The sequence below is a fragment of the Choloepus didactylus genome, chromosome 21 (assembly GCF_015220235.1).
Source record: "Choloepus didactylus isolate mChoDid1 chromosome 21, mChoDid1.pri, whole genome shotgun sequence".
NCBI lineage: Eukaryota > Metazoa > Chordata > Mammalia > Pilosa > Megalonychidae > Choloepus > Choloepus didactylus.
In genome coordinates, this window is record NC_051327.1 from 28,232,456 (window position 1) to 28,252,163 (window position 19,708).

Here is a 19,708-nt window from a genome sequence, read left to right on the forward strand (position 1 = left end):
CATGCTGTGCACATAATCTGTTTGCTCCTCGCCCCCAGTCTAAGCTCCACAGGTGAGCAGGGACATTATCCGCTGTCCTGGAGCAAGAGCAACATACAGCAGGCGTTTAATTAATGAGCCGAATGAATGGATGCTCGCCAGAGGTCCAGGAGCTGAGATTCCATTTTACTTAATGCTAGTTCATTGTAGCGGCCACCCGCGGCTCGGGGCTGCGCTTACTCCGTGACCCTGGGGTGGGCGAGCTGCCTCGGGGGCAAAGTGGAGATGGACCCCAGGCGGGAAGGCCGAGGACCCGCCCCGGCGGCCGCAGCAGCGCCAAGGCGTGGACCAGCGGGGGATGCGGCCCCGCCCACAGCCGCTGGGCCCCGCCCACGCGACACCAGGCCCGCCCACAGCTGCCAGGCCCGCCCACAGCCGTCGGGCCCCGCCCACGCGACACCAGGCCCCGCCCACGGAACTCCTGGCCCGCCCACAGCTGCCAAGTCCCACCCACTCAACACCAGAGGGCCGCCCACAGCCCCCAGGTCCCACCCAAATAACGCCGGGCTGCGCCCACAGCCCCCAGGCCCCGCCCCCCGAAAAGGCCCGCCCACGTCCGGCCCCGCCCACGTCTCCTCCCGCCGGCGCAGGCGCAGATGCGCGTCCCCGGCTCCCGCCGCGCAGATTCGTCACGGTTGGCCGGCGGAGACGGGCCTCAGAAGTTCCAAAAAACTGGTGGCAGCTCCCCCTGCGCCCGGAGCTGCTCCTAGGCCGCGGGCCCCCGGCTTGGGCCGCGAGCGGCGCGCGGGGCCGGGGTCGCGGCGGCGGGGCGAATCGGCGGCGGCCGGCGGGGCGGGGCCCGGGAGCGCGCGCGCTCAGAGGCGCTCCCAGAACCCGCCCGCGCGAGGCGGCGCCCGGACCCCCGAAACCCCGGACCCCCGACCCCCGACCCCGGCCCCCCGGACCCCCGACCCCCGACCCCCCGGATCCCCGGACCCCCGACCCCCCACCCCCGCCCCCGGACCCCCGACCCCCCCGGCCCCCCGGACCCGGCATCCGCCCGCCCTCCCGCCAGGTGCGTGTCGGGCGCCTCCGCCTCTCGGGGCGGCCGGGTGGGGAAGGGCTCCGCGTCCTCCCCGTTCGGAGCCGAGGACTCGGGGCCCCCAGGCCGGCGGGGCACGTGCTCAGCCCCCGACGGCGCCTCCGTGGTCGCTGGGTGCCCGGTGGTGACTCCGTAGGGTGCTCTTGGTCTTTGGGACGGGGGTTAACTACCCCGGAATACGCCAGGGTTAACCAGGAACGCCGGCGCTTTGTAGGAGGGAGAAGAACTTGGAGCGCGCACCCCAGATCAGTGCATGAGGGGTGTAAGTGCCCAGGGATGCCTGCAGGGCGGCGTTTCCCAGCCGGGGCCCTGCTGACGTTTGGGGTCCCTGTGCCTCCCTGGCTGCGCCGTCTAGATGCCAGTAGCCACCCCTACCCGTACCCAGTTGTGACAACCAAAAGCGTCTTCAGATATTGCCGGATGTCTCCCGGGGAGCACAGTTGCCTCTGGCTGAGAACCGCTGGGACAGGAAATGGAGGGGTTCAGGCGCTGAGATGGACCCTTGGTGGGGGCAGTGACAACCACCGGAGGGGAAGGAGGCAGGACGGGGAGAGGCTGAGGGTGCTGTTGGGTGAGCGCAAGGTGAGGTGGAAGCGGGTTCCAGGCCTGTGAAAGGACACTCGTTTACTCCTGTCGACCCCGCAGCCTCCTCGGACTCGTTGCCTGCTTTCTCCCGTGCTGCAGGATGGACCCGGAGCCCTCGCCCGTCCGCCTCGCTGTCCGGGAAGCCATCCACACCCTCATGTCCTCCAAGGATGGCGGCCACATCTTCTCCACCCTGGGGTCACTGAAGCGGTATCTGGGTGGAACGGAGGCTCCGGTGCCCCCCAGGGAGAAGGAGGAGTTTGCCGCCGTCCACTTCTCCGCCCTCCTCAGGTGTCTGGTGAGCACGGCGAGCCCCGACTGGCTGGAGCTGGTGCCCGGCGGGCAGCTGGAGAAGCTGTGGGGCAGCTTCTTCCTGGAGGGCCCAGCTGACCAGTCGCTGCTGGTGCTGATGGAGGCCATCGAGAGCACTGCCGGGTGAGTGGGGCTGGGCGCCCACGGGGTCGTGTCGACGTCCAGGCGGGAGGGTGGCCAGCAGGATCGCAGACCGTCAGGTTCTTTGCCTGCTGTGAGACCCGGCAGCCGGGCGACGCAGGGAACTGACCCAAGCCCACACACGGCCGTTCTCAGAGACTGTCCTTTTCTGCTGGCCACACTGGTTCTTGCTGCAACGGGCGACACCTGCCAGTGCCTCGGAGGCCTCTTTTGCACACCCTGTCCTGTGGTCTGTGCTTGGAGCCAGCCTTTCCCACCGTGGGGGAGCAGGGAGGGCATTCAGAGCGTTTGCATCTCAGAAGGCTGGGGTGGCTTCCCCTCACTGTCCCCTGCCCCGGTGACACCTCCCTTTCCTTAACAGCGCGGGTCCCACAGAGCATCAGGCACACGGGGCCCCTCACCACACTTTACGTTTTCAAGGGGACACAGCGATGTTTGAGGCATCGGACCCCGTGAGGCTCCGGAGCTCGGTTATACCATGTTCCTTGGCCAGATGTCGTATCCCTGCAAAGCTGGGTTCTTGGCAGTTGCTGCAATAAAAAGAAAGCAGCGTGTGGAAGTTAGCGTGGGGGGAATGAGGCGGCGGTGCCCACTCTGACTCCAGAGTCCCCTGAGGAGTGATTGTGGTCACTCAGAAGTAGACCTGAAGTCTCGCCTTTTCTTCCAATTAACGTGTCAGGACCTTGGCGCTGCGCTGCTGGGGCTGCCCTGGGACGGGGCGGGTGGGGCCTGCCCAACGCGGCTCCTCTCGCACAGCCCGAGTCACCGTCTGGTGAGGATGGCGCGGCTGCTGGCGGAGTTCTTGCGCGCGGGCAGGATGGCCGCCCTGATGGAGGCGCAGTGCCGGCCGACGGGGCCTGGCTGCTCCCTGCTCCAGGAGACGCTGCTCGGCAAGGTGGTGTGTCTGCCCGACCACCTGGGGAACCGGCTGCAGCAGGAGAACCTGCCCGACTTCCTCCCGCAGGCCTACTTCCCCCTGCTGGCGGGGGCGGTGGTCCGGGCCCTGCGCACCGTCGCGGACGCCCTCCGAGGTGAGCCCGCCTCCCCCAGTCTCTTCTGCCCTGTTGTCCGGCAGCGACTCCCTCCCGCCCCTTCCTGCTTCTCGAAGCCTCCTGGGATTTTGGAATCTCGGGGCCGTGCTGTGGAGGGGTGAGGAGATGGCCCTGTCTCGGAGAGTCGCGACCCTCATGCTGAGATTGTGCCCACTGCTCAGCTCTTGACCTTGGAGGTTGGAGGCGATCCCTGGTTCCCTCTTGGTTGGACGTCCAGAGAGGCCAGGGGTGGGGGTGCCCACTCTGGGGCTCCGGCTGGGCCAAAGCAGCTGAGAGACGGAGTCAGAGGCCACCTCTCCTGCTGCGTGGCTGCCCATGTGCCCCGGGGACTGGGTCATGACCACTGGCCATGGGTGCCCACGGGGCACGGGGGACGCCATCCACAGGGGCTGTGGGGTCTTGGCGTCCGAGGACAGAGCGGTGCTGGCCGGATTGAGTTACCAGGTCCCTGCGCGGTGGGTTTTAGGTCAGCTCCGTCTTTGCAGCATCAAAAACCATGGCCTTCCCCGGCAGGCATTTTGCACGAGAGGGGGTGAGGGCAGCCCGGGGTGCTGAGGGGCAGGACAGCCAGGCCCAGCCGGGTTGAGCGCTCATGTCTCCTGCCCGAGGCGCAGCCACAGCTGCTGTGCCCCTGTGAGCCCGGCTGGCGGGTCTGACGGGAAGGGGCACCTCAGACTTCACCTGCCAGCCCCGACCCTTGACCTCCCCCAGCCCGTTCCGCCGTCTGCCTCCTCTGTCTCAGTTCACAGCGATGCTGCCCTCGTCCGCTCAGGCCACCCCGGGGCCCCTGACTGGCCAGCAGCTCACCCTGGTGTCGCCCCCAAGCCCAGGCCCAGGCCCCCCATCTTGCCTGGATTCTGGCCACAACCTCCCCTGGGCCCAGCTGCCTTTTGTGGAGAGAGCTGCACTGATGCTTTTAAAACGTGCGCTGTGTCGAGCTTCCCGGGCTTCCACCCCGAGTCCGAGGGCGGTGGTGAGGCCTGTGTGGCTGGCTTCCCTCCTTCCACCTCCTGCTCCTCCCCGTGCTCTGCGCTGGCCCCGTGTCCCCGCTCGAGCCTCTGCCACAGGACCCTCCACCCGGCTCTCCCGCCTCGGCCGCGGGGTCCTGTGGAGGCAGCTCCCTGGACTGCCCTGTTGGAGAGCACGAGCCCCCACCCCCGGCCCCTGCTCCTGTGCTCGCCTCGCTCTCTGTGCGGAGCTTACGCCTTCCGTGTATTAAAGACCCGTATCTGCAGCTCCCCGGCTCAGAGGGACTCGTCCACGTGGGGCCCAGCAGGATCCATAGCTCAGGACGGCCTCAGAGGCACGTGGGACTGTCACATGTTCGCTGAGGGAAAAAAAGCAAAAACGAATGAAACAGAACCAAACATTGGTGTTCTCAGGACACGGGTCACCAGGCCTTGGAATCACTAAACAAAGTTGTCTCGTCACACCCTCGCCCCCACCTCGTGCAGGCCCCCGGCACTGCCCCATCTGTGCACAGACCTGGACGAAGCCCGGATCCGTGCCGCTGCCTGCTTCGCCCGTGGTGGTGACGTGGTTCCTCGTTTCCATGTCCACGTTGGGGCTCCTCGGGGCTGTGTTCTGCTCCGGGACATGCCCCAGGGGTCCCCTCTTCTCAGGGCCCCGGATGAAGCTGTGGGCTGGGCTCGGAGCCTGAGATGTCACCTCCGTTTCCAGCTGGGGTGGGGCAGAGGGTGCAGGGGTCCGCCAGGGCAGCCGGCACGGGGTGGTGCGGGACCTGCCCCCACCCTGCTTGTTGGGTCTTCTGAAGAGTTTTGGGCTTTTCATGGAGATGCCACTTCCAGGCAGAGAGAGGCCTGGGCTGTGTGTTTTGCTCTGGCATAGTGGCGTGGGTGCGTGAGCCTGGGCAGGAAGGCCTGGTGTGGTCTGCAGACGGAGCCGGCCTTGCCGTTGGGCCCAGCCCTGCCTCCGCTCCCAGCCGCGCCTCTGCCATCGAGGCCTGGAGAGCTCGGGTGGCCATTCCCGGCAAGGGCTGCGCTGGTTCCGCTCCTGCTTGGTTGTAAAGCCACTCTGTAAACTCACGTGTACCCAATTTTCTCGTCTGCCTGGCCTCCTTCTGCCTCCGACTCGGATCCATTGGTTTCTCTGTTTTCCTGCCCCTTGGTCCTTTGTCCCCCGTGAACCAGCTGTGAATTCTGCGGGGCCTGGGCCTGCCGGCTGCTGGCTGCGCTTAACCCGCTCGCCCGTGACATTACCCTCGTCCCTCCTTGGGGTCACCGTGGGGATTCCGTGAGCTGATGTGCGTGAGGCTTTTTAACCAGTATCATCAGCTCTTCACGGGGAAAGTTGTTGATCAGGACTTTGGTTGCCTTAGAGGGGGTTGAATCTGCGAGCCAGTGTGGACGGAACCAGCGTCTGCGACATGGAGCTCCCTTGCTCGAGCCGTCTCTGTCCCCGCAGGTGGCGTGGACTGCTGCGTGTCCTTCGTGGCCCGGGTGCTCGGGAAAGCCTGCGTCCACGGCAGACAGAGTGAGTGTGTCCCCCGGGGGCCGGCCCCCCTCCGCTCGCCCCTGTTGGCTGTGGCTCACGGCCCGTGTCCTCTAGAGGAGATGCTGGGGGTGCTGGTGCCGCACCTGGCCGCGCTTACACGGGACGACGGCCTGTGGCAGCGGGTCTGCTGGCGCCTGCTGGAGCGTGTGCCCGATGGCACCTTGGAGGCTGTGCTCACCGGACTCTTGGAGGCCGCACCAGGGTGAGAGGATGGGCGGGCAGGGGCTTCCCGTGCAAGGTCAGTGCTCCTGGGACCCCCCGGCCTGCAGCTGCCCCTTTCTCAGGGCCGCCGTCTCCATGTTGGCCGGCTGGACCGTAACCAGCTCCCCTGCCCCTGCACCGAGGCCGCAGCTTCTCCGCACTCGGGCGGCCCCTTCCCGTTTCCTCACGAGGTATCGAGGACCCAGTAGGAACCAGTCAGGCAGGAGGGCGGCCGTGAGGGGAACTGCTGCCAGACCCGGAGCCCCTGCCACCTGGAGGGGCACTTGAGCCCCTGCCCGTTTACAGCTGGGAGGGTGCCCGCTGCCTGCTGGGCGCTGCCTCCTGGGGAGGCTGTGTGCGTGTGTGAGTGTGCGTGAGGCATCTGCCTTCCTTTTGTGACCGTCAGCCCTCATCTTACCCGTTTCCTTGCCGGGCCCTGGGGCGTCTGTGATGGCAGCAGCCAGAGGTGCCCACCCACTCAGTCGCTGCCCGGGCCCATGGGGCCCTCACTGCCTCAGAGACGCTCACGCCTCACACCTGCCGGGCCTGTCCCTGCTCCAGGGCGTGGACCGCGGGGCAGGTTCTTTCTCCACTCTTTGGTCTCTCTCTCCATCTTCCTTTTCTAACCTCGGTGTCTCTGGCCACGTGGACTGGGGGTGGCGTAGGGAGAAGCTGGCCTTAGCTTTTTCCATGTCGGTTAGAGGCATCTGCCAGAATCTCGCTGGGACGAGAAGGCTCCGCTCATGGGGGAACCTCCCTTAGTCCACAGCGGGTGGCAGACACGGGCCGTGGACACGTCGGCCCACCGCCTGTCCCTGCGAGTAGTTTCACTGGCAGCCGACCTGCCCTTCCCAGTCTGCAGCTGCTCTCGGAGGTGCCCGTGGCTGGCCCGGCTGTGGGTGAAGCCGGCAGCCTCGGCCTTGGGCACGGCAGGGACACTCCGTGCGAGGCCTCAGCTCCAGGCGGCCGCTCGCCCTGGGTTACCTGGGGAGGGACCAGACCTGCCCCCAGGGCTCACAGCCCCCACACTCCCCTCGCCCGCAGGCCCGCGGTCCTGTCACGCCTCCTGGGGAACCTGGTGATGAAGAGGAAAAAAGCGCAGTTCGTGATGACCCGGAAGCTTCTGTTTCTGCAGTACCGGTCCACGGTGGGCACTGGGGCGCGTGGGCTGGGGCTGCCCCGAACCTGCGTCCCCGGGCGAGTGACGGGGTGATGGGAGGGCGGTGTGGGGGCTCCCGGCCCAAGGCCCGTGGCTGCAGGAGCCTTGGCATGGTGGGTCTGTCACTGCCCGGCGAGGGGCTCCTGCTGTGAGCGTGGCCCAGGAACACTGTCACGGGTGTGAGTTCCCTGTTGACCCTCCCAGTGACACTCCAGTTTCATTCTCTGGGGGAGCTGCCCCTGCCTGGGCTTGAGGCTGACCTGTGGGGACACACGGTGGCCTCCGTCCTCCTGGAGCTCCAGTTCCAGGGCTGGCTGGTCAGCCGGGGCAAAGGTGTCTTGAGCTAGAGGAGGGGGACAGGCATGTGTGCAGGTGTCCAGGCCCCTGCGTGAGGGACAGAAGGGCTGGCACTCTCCAGGCCTTGGGGCCCACTCGCCTTTTTGTCAGCTGTCGTTATCGGGCACTTACCGCATGCCCAGCTCTCTCGGGGGGGGGGGGGCAGGAAGGGGGGACATCTGTGGGGCCACATCCAGCTGTGGGGCGTCAGGGGCTGTCCTGGAGGCTGACGAGGTGCCAGCGAGCGGATGCCTGGAGGAGCACGCGTGGCCTCTGAGAAGGAGGGCAGGAATGGGCCGGCAGGGCTGTGGCGGGGTGAGCTGGCCCACCTGGCTCGGGAGGAGGCCGGGGAGTGGAAGGAGTGGCAGGAGGTGGGGTGCAGGGCCGGGCTGGGTCCTGGGGGGGCCGGTGGCAGCTCCTGGTTTGGGCAGAGGGTGACCCGGTCTGCTTGCAGCTTGGAAAAGGATCCCTCTGGCTCCCGGGGCAAGGACAGGGCCAAGGGTGGGAGTAAACCGAGCCCCTGTTGGGACAGGCAGCCGTGACGCCACTGAGGGCTCTGGGGACGGCCAGGGTGGGCAGCCAGCCACAGCCACAGCGGGAGCAGGAGGCAGGGGGTCAGCGCCAGCACCCCCGGCCTTTGACGGGAAGACGAGGAGGAGGTTCCGTTGCGTGTTCTGAGAGCCCGGGGCGCCCTCCAAGCTCCCCTGGAACACTCACCTGCGGCGAGGCCCGTGGCCGAGGCCCCAGATGCTGTTCAGTGAGGGTCAGCATCAGAAGAGAAGGAATTCAGCAATTTTAAAACATCCTCCTAAACAAAGTAATCCAGGGGTCAAGTACGAATTCACAATAAACATGACAGAATTGGAGCCAAACAGACATGATAAAAGATTCCTATAAAAACGTGCAATGTAGTCAAAGCAGTAATGGTACAGAGGGAAATTTATAGTGTTAGATAAAGATTTTAGAAAAAGGAGGCCAAAGAAAGGAGAAGAAAAAGGTGCGTGTAAGAGCTGAAGTTGCTGAAATGGAAAGTAACAGGATGAGTAAACGCTAAAGCAGCTTCCCGGGGGGAGCGCTCGGCGTCAGTGTAACGGCCCCGGGGAGACCCGGGGGGCCCGGGGGGCTTGGCAGCGCTGCAGATGGCCCGAAGCAGGGGCCCGATGGCCGACAACTGGAGACCTTGCCTGAGCTGGGGGTTTCCCCAGAAGGCTCCCTGCGCACCCTGAGCCGAGCGGAAACGGGGCCACCCGCAGCCTCGGGCCGGGGGGACGGAGCCCAGGTGCCCAGCCTCGCCCCGAGCCACCCCCTCCTGGGCCCCCGGCTGCACCTCTGCTCAGGCCGTGGCCTTCGTTGCAGACGGCCACGCTGCAGAGCCTGCTGGGGTACCTGGCCGCCGACAGCCAGCGGCGCCCGCTCCTGCTACAGGTGACTGCCCTCGCCATGTCCCCGTGCTGGGCAGGGCCAGGGCCGGTGGGGCGGGGAAGTTGCGGGGCCGAGGGAGGCTGCCCACCGGGAAGGGGCGAGCAGGCCTGGAAGGGCAGCGCTTGCCTGGCCCCTCGCCCGGTCCGAGGGCCTTGCAGTGACGCTTGTGCGGGGTGGGCCGCAGGTGCTGAGGGAGCTCCTGGAGACGTGGGGCAGCCGCAGTGCCGTCCGGCACACACCCCTGCCGCAGCAGCACCACGTCAGCAAGGCCGTCCTGCTCTGCCTGGCACACCTGGGGGAGCCGGAGCTGAGGGACAGCCGGGAGGGTGAGCCGGGGGGTCCCCGAGCTGGGAGCGGTGGGAGCGGGAGGGGGCCGGGGGCCGGGGCTCAGGGCGTTGCCTGCTGCACCTCCAGAGCTGCTGGTGAGCGTCATGGCTGGCGTGAAGAGCCGCCTGGACTGCAGCCTGCCCGCTGCCCGCCGCCTGGGCATGATCGTGGCCGAGGCCGCCACCGCCCGCCTGCACCCTGAGGGGCCGCCCCTGAGGTTCCAGGTGAGGCCGAGGGTGCCCCCAGGGTTCGCGGCTGCAGGTCACGGGGTAGAGCCCCCCCCAGGGCTCCCAGGGCCAGAGGGTCTCAGGGTCGGCTCACGCTCCCGAGCATGTGCACACACACACAGGTGCACACACCTGCACAAGGACACTCGTGCTCACACACATGCACACCAGTGTGCACAGTGCTTGTACACAATGAAGATATGGGCACACTCACCCCCACCCCCACCCCCCACACACGCACACGTGCTCACGCCGCCATGGGGTTGGCAGGTCTGGGATCTGCCAGGAGGTGCAGGGTGGAGACAGGCTGGGGGAGGCTGCAGTGCTGGGCGGGCCCCTCCTCCTCCAGGAGCTTCCGTTTCGCTCTGAAGCCCCCGCTGGTTGGGTCGGGGGGGACCCCCACGTCCTGGGGGGCACCTCCTTTACTTAGAGCCAGCCGGCTGCAGGGCACATCCCACCGACGAAGCCCTTCCCAGCTCCCCGAGATGTGTGTCCGGTTGCATGGCCGAGTGCTGTGGCGTAAAGCCTGTGTGCCGGCGGGTCGGGTCCCAGCATGTGCTGTCCCCAGGCCGAGGCCCTGTGGGTGGGGTTCCCTGGACGCGTGCAGAACCATTTCCTCCGCCTGAGGTTCGCAAGGAGGGGCACCCGCGGCTCTGGGTCCTGTCTGCAGTGGGCTGCAGCCTGGGCTCCTTGCTCTGCTGACCATGTGTGGGTGGGCGGCCGTCTGAGCGGGGGGCCAGCGTGGGTTCCCCAGCCCCACTCATGGCTGCTTTCCCGCCAGCCCGGGCCCTTCTGCCCGCATTGCCTGGGCTTCTGGCCTTGGGCTCACGCCCTCTCCTTTGTCCTGGGAAAGTGACCGGGTGTCAGGGGCCACGGGGGAAAGGGGCTGCTGCAGAGGTGCCCACGCAGGGCCTGATGCCAGCCTCTGCTTTCAGTACGAAGAGGACGAGTGGAGCCGAGAGCTTCTGACCTTGGCTGCCCCCAGGCCTGTGGAGGACAGCGCCCTGGACTCTGGGTGACGGTCCCTGCCCTGTTGTCTCCTGCTGGGGGTGGCCAGGCTGGGCGGGGCTCACGCGCGTCCTGCGCTCTCGCCTTGCTCCGAGTCTGAACCACAAGGACTGAGCTGAAGAAGTTGGGGTGACCGGGTCAGGGGTGGAGCCTTCCTGGGGGCTGAGGTTCTCAGTCCCTGAAGGGTTGGTGTTTCTTCTCTAAAGGCCGCCCACCTCCCCGGCCACTGCTGAGACCCCTGCTGGGGACAGTGAGGACAGCGGGGCGCCCCCAGCCCAGGCGCTGGGCTCTGGCTCTGAGCTGGACAGGTAGGCAGGGGCTCTCCAGCCGCCTCCGGTGGGCCATCCGGCCTGCTCGCCCGCCCTGGGGGTCCGGGCTGGGCATGTTGGCAACGACCCAGCCTCAGAGTCGCATGAGGTGGGGCCCAGCTGGAGGCACCCAGCACTGTGGCACGTGTCTGTGGCTCTCGATTCCTAGCGCCGACGTGTGTGGGCCCTTGCGCCTTCACTGCGACCCCAGCCTCCCGAGCCCTTCCCCCAGGTCCTCAGACCAGGGGTGGCTGTGCCACCAGCGCCTTCCGGAAGGGTCTCCCGTGGGTGCTCGCTGGCGGGTGCTTCTGCAGCCTCTGCCCACCGACCCTCGGGGCCCTGTTCTCCTACAGTGACGACGAGTTTGTTCCCTATGACATTTCGGGGGACAGAGAGCTGAGGAGCAACGCGGCGCTGGTTTACGTCCGCGACTGCCTGGAAGGTGGGTGGTCAGGGCTGTGGGGACGCAGCCAGTTGGCCTGTGGGAGCCGCCTGTCCCCGCGTCCCCTCCTGTGCCTGCCAGGGCCTCCGGCCGACACAGCCCGTGTGGCCTGTGCAGCCCTGACAGCGTCCGAGGACTGGGAGCGCTGGGAGGCCGCACTGCGCGCCCTGGAAGGCCTCGTGCGCCGGAACCCTGCCGCCACCCGCGAGGTGAGGGGGGCTGGAGGGCCTGAGGACCTGGGTCTGGGGTCCCCACCTGCACCCCCACAGAGGTGCCTGCGGGCCCTGCCGACCGCCTGAGCGTGCCCCGGGTGCAGGTGAGCAAGGAGCTGGCCGTTGTGCTGCTGCACTTGGAGGAGAAGACCTGTGTGGCAGGGTTCGAGGGGCTGCGGCGGGGAGCCCTGGTGGCCGTCACCGTCACGGACCCCGCGCGGGTGAGTCCAGCCCAGCCCTGCAGGGTCCCCCTCGTGCGTGCCCGTGGCCCTGCTCGAGCCTGAGGCTGCAGCGGCTGCTCCCTGCCCGCTCCAGGTGGCGGAGTACCTCGCCCTGCAGTTCCACGGCCTCAACTACAGCCTCCGGCAGCGCATGGACATCCTGGACGTGAGTGCCCCCGTCCCCGGGGGTCCTCGCTGGCCACTCCCCACAGGCTGGACGGGCTGCTTCCACCGTTCTGCCAGCACATGGGACTCAGGGGGGGGGATTGGGTCTTCTCAGGCAGGTTTTTCTCCAAAAACAAAAACCAAATGACAGCTATACTGAGATACAGTCACCACCGTGAGACTCTCCTTTTAAAACCATACAGTGGAGTCCTTCTTGGTGTTTGTGAGGCTGTGCAGCACTCCCGCTAGCTAATTCCAGAACATCTTTCCTCACCCCAAAAGGAAACCGTTCTTTCCCCATCAGCCCCCAGACCCCTCCCCAGCCCTGACACCCTCCGCGTGTCCTGTTGGTGGCCTTGCCTGCTGGGGACGTTTTCCCAAGTGGAATTGTGCAGTCGGTGGCCTTCCGTGTCTCCAGTGGTGGCGCGGTGCTCTCCTTTCCCTTGCGAGGCGGGATTCCTGGGGGTGTGGATGGGGCTGCGCAGGTGGCAGGGGAGGGGATGGGCAGGGCCTCGTCTGCTCCCCCGGGACCTCCCAGGGACGTGCTGCAGCTCGGAGCTGACCCTGCGCTGACCGGCTCTTGGGGGGCCGCGTTCCCTGTTTCCGACCTCGCGGGGACGTGTTGTGACTTGGGAGCTGAGAGAACGCCCCCCGCGCCCTGCCCCCAGGTCCTGGCGCTGTCAGCGCAGGAGCTGGCCCGGCCCAGGCAACTTGGGAAGGCCGCCCCACGAGGGGCTCCCAGCCCCAGCAGCCGCGATGTGCCGCCACCCGCTGTCCAGCTCTCCGGCACCGCAGCTCCGGACTGGCGCCAGGTCGTGGAGCAGCGGATCGAGAGCAAGACCCGGCGGTTCACCAAGGTGGGCCGGGGGCTTTGGCCAGGCCAGACGAGCAGGGGGGCAGGGAAGGCGTCTACACGGACGGTGCTGGGAGGGAAAGGTTAGCGCCACCCAAGTACGTGACGAGATGCAGCGGGACGGTCGAGTCGGTGAGGTTTTAAAGATGGAAACGCGGATGTGGGCGTAGGGAGAGTCCCGGGACGTCTGAGTCAGGGACAGATGGCTGGGGGCTGCACTGTTGGCAGGGTCCGTCCAGGGGTTCCGACTGGGGGAGGCCCACCCCGGGGGTCCCGGCCCACACGTCAGCAGTGCCGAGGCAGGAGGAAGGCCCGGGGTCACCCTGACCCACAAGCACAGCTCACCTCAGCCTCGTTGTGTGCAGGGGTCCCCGAGGTTGGAGCCGGCCTGTGGCCCCAACGAATTCGGCCCCGTGGCCGGCTACTTCTTCTTCCCGCTCATCCGATGCTTTGACAGGTGAGCGTGTTTCCGGCCTGGAGGCCACGTGGTCTCTGCCCGTGCCGGGCCTTGTTCACTGTCCGAGGGCTCAGTGGCTTCACCGGAGCCCCCGTGGTTGCTGCTCCCAGGGGTGGGGGGCTCTTGGGGAAGGGGGGAAGGGCAGGGGTCTGGCATGGTGGCTGCTCTCAGGCCTGGGACCCCCTGCCCCCCTTGGAGCTGGGCCTCAGCCGGGCAGCACGTCGGGGTGGCAAGGGCGCCTGTGACAAGCCCCGACCCATTGGGGGGCCAGTGCTGGGTGCAGGAGAAAGGTCTGGGTCCGAGTGGACCCCTGTGGCGTCACACGCTGGGTTCCGTGCCCCAGGCCTCAGGCGACCTTCGACCTCCTGGGGGACGACCAGCTGGTTCTCGGAAAACTGCTGCACACCTTGGCGTCCCTGATGCACCTGGCTGTCCGCACGCCCGTGAGTGGGGGCCCCGGGCTGGGAGCTGAGGGCCCGGCTCACTCAGGCCGTGCAGCTCGGCTTCCGCTGTGCAGGGCTGGGGGGCCGGGGAGGGGAGACCCGCAGCGGGAGCTCTGCCCTCACCCCTGCTGGCTTCCTAGGTGGCCGTGCCCATGGGGAAGGCCCTGCTGGAGCTCGTGTGGACGCTGCGTTTCCACAGCGACGCGTGAGTGGGCGGCAGGCAGGCTGACCCCTCGGGGGTGCCGAGGGTCTGGGGAGGAGGTGCGGTGTCTCCGGGGACGTGGCCAGCGGGAGATCCCCAGGCTGCCGGGAGACGGGAGCGGCCGAGAGGGAAGCGGGCCGAGCAGGGGGCCCCAGCTGGGCTTTCACAGTCATGGGGGGGTTGGCGAGAATGGTGGGTGCGCCCCCCCCCCGCCACGCGTGCAGCCCCAGGCTCAGCCCGCTTTGCACTCGGCAGCTACGTGCGCCAGGGCCTGCTGTGCGCCGTCTCCGCCGTCCTCCTGGGCCTGCCTGCGGAGCGGCTGCTCGGGGACCTGCCGGAGGAGCTCCTGGAGGCCCGGCCCTGGCTGGCAGGTGAGCGCAGGGAGGCGGGCGGGGGGTGGGGGCTGGAGGGGCTCGGCGTTCCTGGCGGCTACCTGTGCACCCCCGTGTACACTCCCAAGACCTCAGGGCACCAGCGCGGGACTCGGACCCCCGTGGGCCCCGGAGACAGACCCGGGTGAGGCGCACACGGACGCGCCCTCCTCAGTGGGGAAGGGGGTGACCCTGTCTGCTCACGCACCCTTGGCCAGACCTGCTGGGCGACCGGAGAGAAGGGGGCGCCCCACACAGGATACGCGCCTGTGGGGAGTGATGGGGGCCGTGCAGGACCCGAAGGCTGTCGTGTCCCCACTGTCCCCCCCGGGTATGTGGCCTGAGAGGATCCTGGGGCGACGGGCTGGGGCTGCAGGTGGGGGCTGCGCCTCCTGCCAGAGCTTCTGCTGAGAAGCAGGTCGGGCGCAGGGGCTGGCGAGGAGGGCACGGTGGTGTCCCCCACGGCCACACGCCCCTGGAGCCAGCCCCTCCATGCAGGGACCACCTCCCCCCCGCCCCGAGGAACCCTGTGTCCTGAACCCGCTGCCCTGCGGCTCTCCCCTACAGGAGGTTCCCTCTCAGCAGCAGCTGCGGGGGGCGGGGGGAGCCCTGAGGGCCCCCACTCCTGCTCCTGGCTGCCCGGGCCTCCACCCTCCTCAGAGGGCCACCGGGGAGCTCCTGCCACTTCGGGTGCTGCCAGGGGCGGGAGAGGGCCGGGTGGGGCTTCGGCCTGCAGGGTTTTCTCCCATGCCGTTGCCCGGGTGCCCACTCGGGGAGCCCTGGGGGCACCTGGTGGACAGCAGCTGCTGGCATGTGCCTGCCGGGCTGGCTCGGGGTGCAGTTTGGCCCTGTTGAGAGCAAAGGGGCAGCAGCCCCATGCTGTCCCTCGTCCCCGAGGTGCAGTGGAGCTGTCCCAGGCCTCCCGGGGTCCCCCTGCCTCCCATGGGCCAGGGGTCCCTCCCCAGGGACCAGCCTGCTCACCTCAGAGGCTCTGCTTTGGGGACCTGTCTCCCACCCTGCTTCCCTGAAACCCCAGCCTCTCTCCTGGGACTTGCTGTCTTCTTCTGCGCTCCCTGCGCAGTGGCCTCCGCGGGTACTTGTGTCCTCCGTCTGCTCGCTGGTCCCCGCCTGAGCAGCCCCTTCCCAGGGTGGGAGCGTGAGCGGCCACGGCAGCCTCCGCCCCTTGAGGGTGCCCGGGCCTCCTGCTCGCCCGTTCCGAGTGTGGACCCAGGCGGGCGTCTGGCCACCCCGTGGGGATAGCTGTGGGCTGTGGGAGTCCTGTGTCCAGCCCCTGGGGAGGTTTTGCTCTGGCTGGTGCTGGGGGTCGGGCAGGGCCTATGCAGCCCCCAGGCAGCCCACGGTGGGGAGGAAAACCCAGAGCCAGAGAAGGTGGCAGCTGTGCCCCCACAGCTTCCGTGCTTTCCTCTGGCAGACGTGGCCGAGAGCGACCCGGACGAGGACTGCCGGGGGCTGGCGGTGCAGGCACTGCTGCTGCTGGAGAAGCTCAAGGCTGCGCTCCTCCCACTGCCCTCCCCGTAGCCCCGCGGGCCAAGCTCAGGGCCCGGGAGTGGCCCCGGCAACACCTGCTCAGAGCCTGGCAGGCCGAGGACCCCGGGCCTCCCCCCTCGGAGCAGCCGCTGCAGGGTCGTGGCCTCTCACGAGTGTCCGCGCTAGACCGAGTGCTGCCACTGGGCTAACCCCCAGGCCTGTGGTGTTGGGGCTGGGATGGGGTGCTCTGAGCCCCCAGTGTGCACCTGCCACGGGGGCTGCCTCCGCCCGCGAGTCAAGCACAGCCCAAAGGAGGGGCAGAGCCGTGGTCCCCCAGCCCCGGGCCTCCCTCTGCCCTCACCAGGGCAGGGGCCTGAGCTCTGAAGTTTCCGAAGGGGAGTTGGGAGAGGGCTGCTGACAAAATAAACTTTATTTTATTTTAGTTGCAGAAATTTTCTCAGGTAGAGGTGGAGGTGCCCACCCCCTTGGGGGGAGCTGACGGCGAAGGCACAGCAGGGACAGGTCCCGGGCTCGGGGCTGCAGGGGCATGAAATGGGGACCCCAGTCCCCTACCAGGAAGCTCTCGGGGTTTCTTAGACTTGAAAGCCCGAGATGGTGGAGAAGCAGCTCCAGCTCCTGTGGTCAATGAATGACCCCTGGGCCGTGAGCAGACCATATAAAAACACGAACCCCCTCCGGACGTGGGGGTAAGAGGCAGATCTGAGCTGTGGCCTCGGACACCAACCCCACCAGGCCACGGCCTTTCCCGGGAGCGGTCCGGCCCACGGCGGGGTCCAGGAGGGGCTGTGGGGGCTCAGGGCTCAGGCCCCACCTCCTCGGGCACCTCCTCAGCGCTGTCCCTGTCGCCCTCAGCGCTGCTGTGCCGCGGGAGCTGGGGTGTGCGCGGCGGGGGCAGCCCCAGGCCCTGGTGCAGCAGCTCCACTGTGCGCGGCGCCACGTAGTAGGCCAGGGTGGCTGGCGGGAGCCGCTTCCGCATCTCCTCCAGGTACCTGTAGGCCTGGTGGACGGCGCCCATGGGTCATGTCCCGGAGGGCCGGGGCTGCCCCGAGAGCAGGGTGGGGGGCTGTGCTTGTTGGGGGGGCCACATTGCTGTGGGGGTGAGGGTCGCCCGGGTGCCCAGGAGGCTGCCTGGGGAGGACGGAGGGTGGGCAGGTGTGTGGTCACGTGCTCAGCTGACTGGGCTTGGGACTGATTCCTGGGTGGCTGACTGGGGACAGGGAGGGAGGAGCATGAGGCTGCCACGCAGATACCTGTGCACACTCACACCTGCACACACCTGTGCATGCCTCATACCTGCTTGCACTCAACCTGCGCACCCTCCATCGCACCTGCGCATACACCTGTGCCCACCTGCCCACCCTCTGGAAGGGGTAACAGGTAACAGGCCTCATGCGGCTTCTAGGACGACCCCAAGGAACACTCAGCATCAACTCAAAGTGACAAACCCCCAGCAGCGTTTTCACCTCCCTGAGTGTCTCCTGAGGTCCAGAGGCTTTGGAGCACTGCTGCCCGGGAGATGTGATGAGGACACAGTAAATAGACGAAGGTACGAATAGAAAGGAGGATCACAAGAGACAGAAACAAAGTTGCTTCTTGGCGCGAGCCCCCTGGCGTTGCCCCTGGCTTCGCCCATCGTTCAGCCCCCATTGACTGGATGTGGTGACCAGTAGCCACTGAAGTCAACATCCCAGACGAGGAGCCTGTGGGGACCCCCCTGACGCCTGAGGGGGTGCGTGGGAAGAAGAGGGGGCAGAGGGATGCCATGGAGAGCGACAGGGAGGGGCGACTGCAGGCCTCAGGCGGAGGATGAGACTGTCCAATCTGAAAACGTGACTTCCGTGACCAGAGCGCGTTGCGTCTGAGCGTCTTGGCCCGATTTTGTTTTTATGCTTGTCGGAAAGAAGCCTCGAGGGGTTGGATTTGGGGTGCTTCCCCAACTACAGGAGGTTTGGTGGATGGAAACAGCAGGGGCAAAGGGGAAGTGAGTGAGCAGATCAGGAAACATGGGCTTTGCGGTGCTGAGGTGGGGGGGCCGCTTATGAGTAACCTTCCTGGGAGTTCTGGGAACGGGCTGAGCGAGCCGGACACTGCTCTCGGGCCACGTTTCTGAGGGGAATTCGTTGTTACTCAGCTTGCGAGCGCCCAGGACAGGGAGCAGCGGTGCCTCGGGGTCATGCACTGCGGTGGGGACGGCTGCCAGGCCGGTCCAGGGGGCTGAGGCCTGCCGGGGGGTCCGTGGGTGACTGGAAGGGGGAGGGGAGAGGCTTCTGGAAATGGAGCAGAAACTCAGGGCAGAACAAACCCACCCACACGACAGTAGACCCCAGACGGGTCAAAGGGCATCAGAGGACACCTGGGCGGCAGAGGCACCTGGCTCGGCACGCCCGTGCCACAGGCAGACCCCGCGGGCATCTGGGCAGCACCCAGAAGCCCAAACACCCACTCACCTAAGAACCAGAATCAACACCTGGGGGGTACTGGAAGAAAGTCCAGAGGGGAGCCCAAATTCCAGGCCCGCGTCTCCAGTTGACACGCCTCACGCAGGTGGCGGCAGATGCCCAAGGAGAGCCGGGCGCCCGAGCGGGGATCTCGGCCGCCATCACCGGGGTGAACGGGCCTCACAGACAGAACAATGGCCTTTGTGGAAACAACAGAACCCAGTGTCTCCGCAAGGGTTATTCCCACTCTGGGGTGCAGAAGAAACCACCAGGCAGAAGGAGACGCCGTGCATGCGACTGTTCTCAGAAGACACCCCTGGGGGCCTCGGGCCCTGACACGACCCAGACACGGGCTGAGCACCAGAGACGCTAGAGTGGAAACCCCAACGGTGCTCGGCGGCATGAGAAGACGGGTTCTTAATAAACGAGCAAATAGGAAACTTGGGTGAAGAAATAAAAAGAACTAAGTGAAAACACTAGGACTGAAAAATACAAAATGTAAAGTGAAAAGTTTTCTGGAGAGCCTTCACAGCAGTCTGGAGGGAGCCAAAGGGAGTCAGTGGCTTCGAAAGATCAGTGTAAGTTACCTCGTCCAAAGAAAGAGAAAGGAGAACGCGACAAGAGGCAGCCCCTGAGACGGGATTCGGGGTTTCCTAAAATGTGAGCGTCACCAGGTGCCCCAGCAGCACCGTCCCTGGCATCCACCCGAGAGAAGTGAGGATGCAGGTCCACACAGGCGTCCACCCGTCAGGCACGATAACCGCAAGGCGGACCCCACCCTGTGCAACCGGGCAGCGGCTGGAGGGGGTGAGGGCTCTGCCGGGGAGGATGGGCCAGGAGGGAAAGGGCCGGAGGCCTCGAGCTCGGGGAGGAGCCGGGCACCCAGGCCACAGCGTGGGCGACTCCATTTGTGGGAGACCCCAGAAGAGGCAAACCGAAAACAGACGCAGCTCAGTGATCGCCCAGGGCCGGGGGAGGCTGGAAACCAGCACAAGGGAACATCCTGGGATGGTGGACGTGTTCTAAGACGGACGGTGCTGGGTATTTGCTCTACATGTACGTATGCTTGAACATTTCTAAGATTAAAAGTTTTTGGGATTTGGAAAAAATGTAAAGTAATGAAGTATAACCTCTGAATAATGAGCGCCTGGGTCCCTGTTGCCGATAAGTAGACAACTACACAAAGAAAGTGTAAGGGAGGCTTCAGAGCAGAAAGCGACGGGTAAATGCAGAGGGAGGGCTGAGCTGGCAAATCCCCGTGGCACCGGGTATCTGCGTGGCTCGAGGTGTCTCCCCATGAGTTGTCTCCTGCTTGTGGGGGGAGCCAGTGTGTCCACACGGAGAAGCCGGCAGCCCCGGGGCAGACAGGCAGAGTCCGGGCCCAACGGGGGGCACACAGAGCTGGAGGGCGGGCACATCAGACCAACACTAACAGGCCCATTCTGTGAGATAACTGACCCAGTCCTTCAGACGGCGGAAGGCTGAGGAACGTTCCACAGAGGGGAGATGACCTGGGTTGGGAGCTGCAGGACCCGCTCTGAGCCCGGCACCCACGGCGCCCACCCCTGAGGACCGTCCACAGTAGACAACACCTGTCCTTGGGCGCACAGCGGGGGCCGGGGGCGTGTGTCACTGACACCATAGAATTGTGAATGTGCAAAGGGGAAACGGGAAATTTGGGGTTTTATGTAATTTACCACACACACACACACGCACGCACAC

At 66.6% G+C, this 19,708-nt stretch overlaps 2 protein-coding genes across 7 annotated transcripts in view; one reads left to right on the forward strand and one right to left on the reverse strand.

Moving 5' to 3' along the window:
• Positions 1–1,002: 1,002 nt before the first annotated feature.
• Positions 1,003–15,969, forward strand: TELO2 (telomere maintenance 2). Of its 5 annotated transcripts, none has more exons than XM_037814988.1 (22): positions 1,003–1,054; positions 1,727–2,101; positions 2,876–3,150; positions 5,596–5,664; positions 5,740–5,887; positions 5,970–6,077; positions 6,931–7,033; positions 8,738–8,806; positions 8,988–9,129; positions 9,218–9,354; positions 10,293–10,372; positions 10,572–10,673; positions 11,027–11,115; positions 11,233–11,324; positions 11,432–11,548; positions 11,643–11,714; positions 12,382–12,570; positions 12,932–13,023; positions 13,367–13,466; positions 13,607–13,671; positions 13,924–14,039; positions 15,472–15,969. In XM_037814988.1, the coding sequence occupies exons 2-22, from the start codon at positions 1,767–1,769 to the stop codon at positions 15,576–15,578; spliced, it is 2,607 nt and encodes an 868-aa protein (XP_037670916.1). In that variant the 5' UTR covers positions 1,003–1,054; positions 1,727–1,766; the 3' UTR covers positions 15,579–15,969. The 5 variants fall into 5 exon arrangements, with proteins under 5 accessions (XP_037670916.1, XP_037670918.1, XP_037670919.1 ...); XM_037814990.1 differs by having other exon boundaries at positions 1,766–2,101; XM_037814991.1 differs by lacking the exon at positions 15,472–15,969 and adding an exon at positions 14,129–14,722.
• Positions 15,942–19,708, reverse strand: part of IFT140 (intraflagellar transport 140) — a 77,857-nt gene continuing 74,090 nt past the window's right edge. For both annotated transcript variants that reach the window (XM_037814987.1, XM_037814986.1), the window contains one exon: positions 15,942–16,545. In XM_037814987.1, coding sequence (XP_037670915.1) covers positions 16,342–16,545 — 204 coding nt within the window. In that variant the 3' untranslated portion in view covers positions 15,942–16,341. The remainder of the gene's footprint in view (positions 16,546–19,708) is intronic.

Bases quoted from the DNA above. Each gene is read 5' to 3' on its own strand.
- TELO2 (XM_037814988.1), top strand. From the start codon at position 1,767: ATGGACCCGGAGCCCTCGCCCGTCCGCCTCGCTGTCCGGGAAGCCATC. The intron at 10,674-11,026 runs GTAGGCAGGGGC...GTTCTCCTACAG, and splicing joins TCTGGCTCTGAGCTGGACAG to TGACGACGAGTTTGTTCCCT. The intron at 11,549-11,642 runs GTGAGTCCAGCC...TGCCCGCTCCAG, and splicing joins CCGTCACGGACCCCGCGCGG to GTGGCGGAGTACCTCGCCCT.